The sequence below is a fragment of the Myotis brandtii genome, unplaced genomic scaffold (assembly GCF_000412655.1).
Source record: "Myotis brandtii unplaced genomic scaffold, ASM41265v1 scaffold707, whole genome shotgun sequence".
NCBI lineage: Eukaryota > Metazoa > Chordata > Mammalia > Chiroptera > Vespertilionidae > Myotis > Myotis brandtii.
In genome coordinates this window covers 916,443-926,580 of record NW_005370773.1, presented here as the reverse complement: position 1 = coordinate 926,580, position 10,138 = coordinate 916,443, and the positions used below count along the sequence as shown (strand labels likewise).

General features: G+C 54.7%; 1 protein-coding gene across 1 annotated transcript in view; it reads left to right on the top strand.

The window, feature by feature from the left end:
- ERN2 (endoplasmic reticulum to nucleus signaling 2) overlaps positions 1-10,138 on the top strand; it is a 25,170-nt gene that overhangs the window by 6,245 nt on the left and 8,787 nt on the right. The window contains exons 3-15 of the mRNA XM_014530011.1: positions 890-1,158; positions 1,522-1,555; positions 1,799-1,871; positions 3,646-3,718; positions 3,870-3,977; positions 4,289-4,390; positions 5,244-5,508; positions 6,681-6,759; positions 6,844-6,991; positions 7,106-7,227; positions 8,854-9,009; positions 9,087-9,089; positions 9,240-9,405. Of these exons, the coding sequence (XP_014385497.1) occupies positions 890-1,158; positions 1,522-1,555; positions 1,799-1,871; positions 3,646-3,718; positions 3,870-3,977; positions 4,289-4,390; positions 5,244-5,508; positions 6,681-6,759; positions 6,844-6,991; positions 7,106-7,227; positions 8,854-9,009; positions 9,087-9,089; positions 9,240-9,405 (1,598 nt within the window). The remainder of the gene's footprint in view (positions 1-889; positions 1,159-1,521; positions 1,556-1,798; positions 1,872-3,645; positions 3,719-3,869; positions 3,978-4,288; positions 4,391-5,243; positions 5,509-6,680; positions 6,760-6,843; positions 6,992-7,105; positions 7,228-8,853; positions 9,010-9,086; positions 9,090-9,239; positions 9,406-10,138) is intronic.

The window sequence follows — 10,138 nt, the reverse complement described above, 5'->3', positions numbered from 1 at the left end:
TGAGCTGTCCGGCCTGGAGCCCCTGCGACAGGTAACGGATCCCAGTCAGAGGGCACCCCACGCCCAGCGCCGGCTGGGTCCACCCCATGGTTGCCAAGTGGGAATGCGAGCCCAGTGCGCTGAGATCTGGTGTTTCCAGAAAAATAAGAAAAACCAGAGATCCAGATTTTAAGTAAAATCTTTCCAATATTTTCATTGGCAGTTAATTTAAAAACTAATTTCAAATGCGATTACGGTCAAACAGAAGTCCTCTGTGAGCCAGGGGCCTGCAGTCCCCGCGCCGGTGGGCAGACCAGAGGGCTGGCAGCTTCCTGATTCCCCACCAAACCCAGGGTCCTGCAGCGGACGTGGCTCTGCAGGGGTGGCCCGGCCATCGCCACCCGGATGTGAGGGTTGCTGCCGGAGCTCGGCCTCACCCTGTTTGTTCAAGGAGGGGTGAGAGCGGTGAGCTGGCCCAGCAGGGGCCAGGTGGAAGGGAATGTCCCCCCCCCCCCCCGCCCAGCACCCCAGCCTCGATTTGGGGGTGTGCAGCCTGGCACCCAAAGCCTGAGCTGCCTGGGGAGGCAGAAGGAAGGGGCCGTCCTCAGAGAGGCGGGTGGTGTGGCCAAGAAAGAGATCGGTGGTTCCAGTCCCAGTCCTGCCATTAGCTGCCTGCGTGGCTCATTGCCCTGCCTTCCCGAGCCTCTCCCTCACCTGCCCGAAGGTGAGAATAGCAGCCTGGTCTCCCAGGGCCTACGGACCAGCGGCAGTGCCTTTTGATGTAAAGGCCTTCAGTCTTCTTTGGGAAACCAGAGGGAACCGGGTGGGGGAGAGGAGGCACTTTGGACACAGTGGGAGCTGGGAGGTGTGGGCTGCGGCTCCGGCTTCACTGTAATGAGTCCCTCTCTAGAGTCAAGGAGATCATTGGGTGGAGCCAACAGCTTCCCCAGTCGACCGACCGTCCTTCTCTCTCTGTCTCCAGGGGACCAGGGAGTCACAGCCAGCCTGCCTGGGGCAAGAGCAAGGGATGGTCCCAGGCCTCTCAGAGGAGGTGGCTTTGTTTCCCACTGCAGGTCCAGACCCTCAGGCCGGAGAGCCTCCTGCTCGTGTCCACCCTGGATGGAAGTCTCCACGCACTAAGCAAGCAGACTGGGGACTTGAAGTGGACACTGAGGGATGGTGAGCAAGGGGCGGTCACCTCTTCCTCCTTGGACCCCGGGTTAGAGTGGTGTCACTATGGCACAGAGGGTCAGAACATGGGGTCTAGAACCCCACGAGCCAGTGTCTGCCGGCAGCTTCGCCACTCAGCAGCTGTGTGGCCTTGGGGAAGTCACTCTACGTCTCTGAACATCAAGGTCCTCACTGTAGAATGAAGCCAAGGGTAATGGCCCTCCCTAGCAGAGCTCTCAGGGAGATTACAGTACCCGCCGGGCACGTGCTTGGGTTGGGGCCTGGCAAGCGGTAAGCGCCCAGCGAGTAGGAGCTGTGATTGTTGGTGGGAGTCGGAGGGGGCAACTCATGCTCCCCGTGCCTCCCCTGCAGATCCCATCATCCAAGGACCAACGTATGTCACAGAGTAAGTGAACCTGCGGCCTTTTAAGGAGGGGTACCTGGGAGATGGGGGAGCCCTGGTGTCTGGAGGGAGTGTGGATGGGGTGGGGATGCATGATAGACGTAAGGGAGCACTGGGCCCACAGCTTTGTGGTGCGTCCTTCAAGGGTGGCTCCTACTCACTACGAAGTTGGAGGGAAAGGGCACCTTTGTGAAACCAGGACACGTGCCTCCAACCCCCCCACCCCCCATTCCTCTCTGCTCACAGAACGGCCTTTCTCTCCGACCCCGCTGATGGCAGCCTGTACACCTTGGGGACCCAGAAACAACAGGGATTGATGGTGTGTGTCCTTCAATGCTTGGAGGTGGGAGGGCCTGGGGCTTCTGTTAGGCAGAGCACTGAGGGGGCAGGGGAACAGTCTGGCCAGAATCTGCGTGTTCTGCAGAGGATGCCAGGGCTCGGCACATAATGGGAAGGCTGTACAGCCTCATCCCGCACACGCTCACCTCTCACTCCTCCAGCCTCATCCCGCACACGCTCACCTCTCCCTCCTCCAGCCTCATCCCGCACACGCTCACCTCTCCCTCCTCCAGCCTCATCCCGCACACGCTCACCTCTCCCTCCTCCAGCCTCATCCCGCACACGCTCACCTCTCCCTCCTCCAGCCTCATCCCGCACACGCTCACCTCTCCCTCCTCCAGCCTCATCCCGCACACGCTCACCTCTCCCTCCTCCAGCCTCATCCCGCACACGCTCACCTCTCCCTCCTCCAGCCTCATCCCGCACACGCTCACCTCTCCCTCCTCCAGCCTCATCCCGCACACGCTCACCTCTCCCTCCTCCAGCCTCATCCCGCACACGCTCACCTCTCCCTCCTCCAGCCTCATCCCGCACACGCTCACCTCTCACTTCTCCAGCTCATCCCACACACGCTCACTTCTCACTTCTCCAGCCTCATCTCACAGTGCCCTCTTTCTTGTCTTTCTCACTTACTAGGGGAGTTGGTGTCTGCACATTGTACCATCCTGGAGACTCAAGTGGCTGGAGGGGCTACCGCAGCCTGACATCCTGTGGCTTGAATGAATGAATGAATGAATGAGTGAATGAATGAATGAACTTCCCGCATCCACAATAGGTGCCCTCAGTTCCTTTCAGGAACACGGGCCTTACCCATCCAGGTGGTGAGGGCCTCTTGTCGGTGGCCCTCTATCTCCAGGAGCCCCAATTCTCTTCCCTCAGGACTGTGTCCCTGGGATACGTCTGGCAACAGCTCTGTAAATGCAGTTTTGAGCTTTTTCTGTGTGTGTAGCTTTTCATTTTGATATAATTTCAAATATAGGAAAAATGCAAGAATAGTACAAAGAAATTCTTTATTCCCTTCACCCAGATTCATTGATTTTTTTTTAAATATATTTTTTTGATTTTCCACAGAAAGGAAGGGAGAGAGATAGAGAGCCAGAAACATCGATCAGCTGCCTCCTGCACATCTCCCACTGGAGATGTGCCCGCAACCCAGGCACATGCCCCTGACCGGAATCGAACCTGGGACCCTTCAGTCCGCAGGTCGACACTCTATCCATTGAGCCAAACCGGTTTCGGCTAGATTCGTTGATTTTTAACATCACATTTGCTTTATTGTTCTCTCTCGGTAGATGATAGATTAATAGATAGAATGCTGAGAATATTACTTTTTTTTTCATGTAAAATGTCTTTTTCCAAACCTTTCAAGAGCGAGTTGCAGGCACTGTGCCCTTTACTTCTAAAGCGTCGTTGTGTATTTCTGAGAACAAGGCCTCTTTCCCACGCAGCCTGCGTGTAGATGACTGAAGCCAGGAGGGTTAGCCATGGCGCATAGCATTGCCTATTCGCAGCGCATGTTAACTCTGTGAAGTGTCTCAGTGTGTCCCTCACTGTCTCCTGGCCCAGGGTCCCCGGCCCATGTGGTTGTCGCGTCTCTCGGCGTCCTTAAGTCTACAACCATTCCCCGGCTTCTCAAAGGCATAGCCCAGCTACTTAGCCTCTCTGGGAAATGGAAACAATAACAACTACCTCATGGATAGGTTGGGTGAGTTTTTCTGTTCTTACTCCTCCCTGGCATGTTTCCCTCTCCTCAGAAACTGCCGTTCACCATCCCCGAGCTGGTCCACGCCTCCCCGTGCCGCAGCTCCGATGGCGTCTTCTATACGGGTAAGCGCCTCTCCAGCCCCAGCCTGTGGGGCCAGGCCCAGCACCAGGGACGGGGACCTAGGTCCTGACGGGCCAGCTGGGCACAGGAGGAACAGGCTGCACATCCTCTCCCAGGCCATCTTGAGGGCTGGCACGCTTTCCACCTCCACAGGCCGAAAGCAGGATGCCTGGTTTGTGGTGGACCCGGAGTCAGGGGAGACACAGATGACACTGACCACAGAGGGCACCTCTACGCCCCGCCTCTACATCGGCCGCACGCGTGAGTCAGGCCCCAGCTGCTCCCCCAGCCCCGGGCAGCCCCCTCTTTTGCTCTATCCAGGCCTGGCAATTGCTATGCAAGTTGAGTTGGGCCAGTCTGTCAAGTTGTCAGTCAACGAGTATTTCACTGAACAAAGAACTGGAGATAGAGCAGTAATCAAGACAGACCAGGATGCTCCTCCCATGCCCCCGGCCTCCACCCCAGGCTGGGTGCTCAGAAGCCCCACCCCCACAAGATGAGACCCGCCGAGGTGGGCATGGGAGGAGCATCAGGTGGGCATGCCTGGTAACCTTGCTTCGGGGCATCCTCAGAGTACACGGTCACCATGCAGGACCCCCAGGCCCCCGGCCAGCGCTGGAACACCACCTACCGCCGCTACTCAGCGCCCCCCATGGATGGCTCCCCTGGGAAATGTGAGTGCCACCTTTCTCTGGAGCAGTGTCCCCAACTCAGGGATCCCTGAGTGGCATCCGTGACCAAGCTCACCACATTTTTACCCATTTGACCACTTCAGGGACCCCACATACTGAATGACCCCCTCAACACCCAGCAGGACCCTCCTGTACCTGAGCAGCCCTGACATCTTCACTCCTCCGTGCTCCACGTGAGCCACACCAGGTCTCCCTACATCCTGGGTGACTCCAAGCAACCCACACATCCTGGGGAGTCCCCAAGCACCCCAAGTGACCCCCAGTGTTGAGTGACCCCTAAAAGGTGACCCTGAGTGACCTTTCCCCAGATAACCCTGACCACCTCCTTGATATTATGACTGTCCTACCAGACTTCCTGATTTACCTCACAGGTGCCCCTTGGCACCCCCTGGTCCCCTGACTCCATCACTTCACCTGAGAGATGATAACACTGACACATCGCCAGTGGCACCCCCAGGGCCCTGACTAACCTCCTTCACACTCTAAGTGATACCCAAGTCACCCTGATACTCATCCCAGGTGGTCATCAGTCAGAGCATGAGTGACTGACTGCTCCACATTCTAAGTGATCTCTGCCAAGCAACATGAGTCACCTTCAGATGACCTTGACTGACCCCTACATCCTACACAGCTCCCAGTTGACCCCAAGGATCAAAGTGCCCCCAGTGAACTGACTGACCTTCCCATGTCCTGCAACCCTCCAGGTGATCTCATCTGAGCTCCACACCTGAGTGGCCCTCCTGATGGCCCAGCCCCAGAGCAGCTCCCCACCCCAAGATGCTGTGAGGTACCTCCCGTCAGAGCTCCCTGGTCACACCTCCATCTTTCTTGGCAGACATGAGCCACCTGGCATCCTGTGGGATGGGCCTGCTGCTAACTGTGGACCCAGGAAGCGGGGCAGTGCTGTGGACACAGGACTTGGGCGTGCCTGTGATGGGCATCTACACCTGGCACCAGGACAGCCTGCACCAGCTACCCCATCTCACCCTGGCGCGGGACACCCTGCACTTCCTAGCGCTCCGCTGGGGCCACATCCGACTGCCTGCCTCCCGCCCCCAGAACATAGCCACCCCCTTCTCTGTCTTGGACATCCAGCTGCTGTAGGTGCTCATGCCTGGGGACTGGGGAGGACCCCCTGGAAGGGTTGTAGCCCAGGCCCAATGGGCAGGCGTGATGTCTGACCATGACATACCAGTACAGTTGAACTAGGGGTCAGAATATTTCAAGCTGGCTATTGACCAGCCAGTTTGGCTATTAATAAATAACTAGTGTCCTCACCACCCCTTGTGTGTTCCAGGAACCCCCAGAGAGCCCCACTGTTCAGCAAGTGACAGGGTCACATCTGGCCGAGGAGGGACCTAGGTCTCCACTCCAGTGCCACAGCGGGCACCTGTTCTGCTTGGCAGGTGCTGCGCCTTATTGGTTGTTTGAGACTAACTGTCACCCTGCCTCAAAGCACTCAGAGCCTTAGAGTCCCCATCGTAGGGAGCCGAGAGACAGGCTGGGAAAATCAAGGATTATCCTCTCATTCAGTTTGTTCTGCAAATATTGAGCACTTACTGTGTACCAGTCACTTGTTAGGCTCTGGGAGGATAGTAATGCTGTCAGTGTTCCTCCCTACAGAAATCTTAGAGTCTAGTAGAGGAGCCAGGTGAGTAAAGAGGCAATTGTGGGATGCCAAAGGGTGGGATAAGAGAATAGGTTTGCCATGGGCATGCACGGGAAGAGCACCTACATTGAGACGGGGGCAGGAGGGAGTGGTGGGACACTTCCTGGAGGAAAGGGCATCTAAATAGAAACCTAAAGGATAAATAGGAAAAGGGGGGGCGGCTTCGAAACAACAAACATTTATTATTTTTTTAGATTCTGTGAGTCAGCTGGCTGGTCTTCGGGTCTGGGAGGGTTTAGTTCATGTGTGCGGTCAGCTGGTGGCTTGGCTGAGTGGATGCCCTGGGATGGTCTCACTCCCCTGTCTCATAGTTGATCGGCTCTTGCCTAGAGGGTGTCAGGTAAGGTCTCTCTGACCTCATCAGGCTAGCCTGGGCTTCCTCCATGGTGGTCTTGGGGTTCCAAAGAGCAACACGAGAGGACAAGCCCCATTACACAAGCACTTCTAAAGCCTCTACTTGTACCACATTTGCGATGGTCTCATTGTCCAAAGCAAGTCACATGGCCAAGACCAGAACTGATGTGGGAGGGGACAATACAAGAACATGGTGCAACGGAAACAGCCACAACCACTACTCATCCCTCCCTTCCTCTCCCCCACTAGGATGACGCTGTATATAGGGAAGGATGACGCTGGCTTCTATGTTTCCAAAGCACTGGTTCACACAGGGGTGGCCTTGGTGGTGAGAAGGGGTGTCTGAGGGGCTGGAAAGAGGGGATGGAGCAGGAGAGCCCCCTCACTCATGATTCTCCATCTTCTGCCATAGCCTCGTGGACTGACCCTGGCCTCCATGGATGGCCCCACCACAGATGAGGTGACACTTCAAGTCTCAGGAGAGCGAGAGGGCTCACCTAGCACGGCTGTCAGATACCCCTCAGGCAGTGTGGCCCTCCCTAGCCAGTGGCTGCTCATTGGTGAGATTCCCTAGCTCAAATTTGGAATAGATGACGATGAAGGATGTGATCCTGGCTTCTGATCTGGAAGACAGAGGTCACCTTCAGCCCATGGACTTTTTCCCTGCCCTTTAGGACACCATGAGCCACCCCCAGTCCTGCACACCACGATGCTGAGAGTCCATCCCACCCCAGGGAGTAGAACTGCTGAAACTAGACCCTCCAAGAGCATGCAGGCCCCAGCCCTCTTAATGGAGGTCAGTGCTAAAAGTGCAGAGGGCACCCTGGCTGGTTTGACTCAGTGAATAGAGCGTTAGCCCACGGACTGAAGGGTCCCAGGTTCAATTCCAGTCAAGGGCACGTAACTCGGTTGCAGGTTTGATCCCAAACCCCAGTCAGGGCATGTGCCTGAGGCAACCAATCGATGTGTCTCTCTCACATCTATGTTTTTCTCTCTCTGTCTGTCCCCCTCCCTTCCACTCTTCCTAAAAATAAATGGAAAAATATCCTCGGGTGAGGATTAAGCTAAAAAATAAATACATGAAAGGGCAGAGGGCTTGGAGGGAGACTGGCATGTGAGTGGGAAGCTATAGGACATTTTCCTCAGCCTTCTATGATTAACATTTGGAGTGGGTCAGTTGACCTCACACAATTTCCCAAAAGGAAAACTATTTTTGCTGTTAGATGTGTCAAAAAGATATTGGTCATCTAAACTGTGAAACATGGGTCACAGTTTTCTTTACTCTTCTTCAGTGTAAAAGTTACAAAATGGTTATCTAGTGAGAAAATTGAAACAGAAAAACTATAAAAGCATTCTCTCCTAGGACACAAAAGGACAGTCGCTGGGCAAGTGACTACAAGAATCACTAGTAGTTCAAGGTTAGAAGGAACAGCCATGCCTGGCCAGCGTGGCTCAGTGGTTGAGTGGCAACCTATGAACAAGATCAAGGTTCGATTCCTGGTCGGGGCACATGCCTGGGTTGGGGACTTGATTTCCAGTGTGGGGCCTGCAGGAGGCAGCCAATTAATGATTCTCTCTCATCACTGATGTTTCTGTCTCTCTCTCTCTCTCCCTCTCCCTTCCTCTATGAAATCAACTTTATTTTATTTTTATTTTTTATTGGTTTCAAAGAGGAAGGGAGAGGGAGAGAGAAAGAGAAACATCAATGATGAGAATCATTGATCGGCTGCCTCTTGCACTCCCCCCACTGGGAATCAAGCCTGCAACCCGGGCATGTGCCCTGACTGGGATCAAACCAGCAAACTCTTGGTTCATAGGTGGACGCTCAACCACTGAGCCACGCCAGCCGGACTATGAAATCAATTTTTTAAAAAATTTTAAAAGAAGGAACAGCCATGATCTGGAACAATAATTCTCAAATCTGGTTGCTCATTAGAATCACTGAATGCCCACTCCAGCCCCATGAATTAAGAATCTCTGGGGAGAAAAATAACCTCTGGAGATGGATATCTACATCTTTTGTGTTGCCTCAAAAAGTATTTTTTAGTGACACCCCGCTCCAGCCCCATGAATTAAGAATCTCTGGGGAGAAAAAGAACCTCTGGAGATGGATATCTACATTTTTTTGTGTTGCCTCAAAAAGTATTTTTTAGTGACACACCAGGAGATGCTGGTCACCAGCTAGGTTTGGAAGCCCAACCTCCTGGGGCACCCTGATGCTTCAGCACCATGGAGAGCGCCCGCTCTGCACCGTGCGGGTTACTCATCCCTGCCTCTTCAGCACCACGGAGAGCGCTCTGTCCCCCATCAGTCGGGCCACTCACCCACTGGTCCTTAAAGTAAACCCAGCCCTGTACTGGTGAGGAAGGGTGAAGGGTTCTCCAGTGAGAGCAGGTGCTGAGCAAAAGCCCGTGTGTTCCAGCTCCTGAGTCTGAGTCGGGAGGAACTTTGGGACCTGGATCTGCACCCTGAAGAGAACACCGCAGACTTGTATCTAGGACTGGGACCCCAAGACCTGCTGGTGGCCAGCCTCACTGCAGTCCTCCTGGGAGGGTGGATTCTCTTCTTAATGAGGCAGGTAAGCCTGTTACCCAACCTCGGGTCTGCCGTAGTGTAGCCGAGGGAGCACTCTGCCCTCCTTTCCAAGACACTCAGCAGCTCCGATTCTGCTCCCTGCCTTCCTCCCAGTGGCGCCCGAGCCCCTGTGCTGTCTATGTTCATGGTCTGGTGCAGGGCGTCTCGGGCACAGCTGCTGGGCCCCCCACGGGCGGGACCTAGCCAGGGCTGAGCCCTCCTAGGCCTGTGTTTCAGCAGCAGCAGCTGGCGGAGAAGCAGCAGCAGGCCCTCCTGGCACCTGCGGGCCCCCCTCCTACCTCACAGGGTGCTCTGCCCCAGCTCCCAGGGACCACCCCACAGGACCAGAAGAGGCTGCAAAGCCCCTCTGAGCAAACCCAGCCACTTGAAGACCCTGAAGGTGAGCTTAAGTGACAGGAAAGGGCTTGTCAAGGACAGAGAAAAGAGAAGTCGGTTTGTTAGAAGCCACTAGTGGAGTAGCTGAGCCTGAATGAGTTAAGGAGATATTTTGAATAGTGCCTGCTATGTAGTTGAGCACTCTAGAAAGGTCTGCCGTTCTTTTTTATTATCATCAAAGATTCTGGGTCAGACAGAACTGGGTGTGGAGCCAACACTATCTGTCACATGGAAATGATAACACCTAGTTACATCACCGCATTGGGAGAGATCACCACCATCATTATTACATCACACAGAGGTGCCCTGGCCGGGTGGCTCAGTTGGTTAGAGTGTTGTACCTTGCACCAAAAGGTTGCGGGTCCAATTCCCAGTCAGGGTACATACCTAGATTCTGGTTTCAATCCCCAGTGGGGTTTGTACAGGAGGTAGCTGATCAACGTCTCTCTCTCTCTCTCTCTCTCTCTCTCTCTCTCTCTCCTGTATCTCTCCTTCTTTCAAATCAATAAAAACATATCCTCAGGTGCGGATTAAATTTTTTAAAAATCAGCCCTGGCCAGGTGGTTCAGTTGGTTGGAGCATCGCCCTGTGCACCAAAAGATTGTTGGTTCGATTCCCGGTCAGGGCACATGCCTGGGTTGTGGCTCAATCTCCGGTAAGGGCCATGCAGGAGGCAGCCAATCAATGTTTCTCTCTCTCTCTCTCTCTCTCTCTCTCTCTCTCTCTCTCTCTCCCTC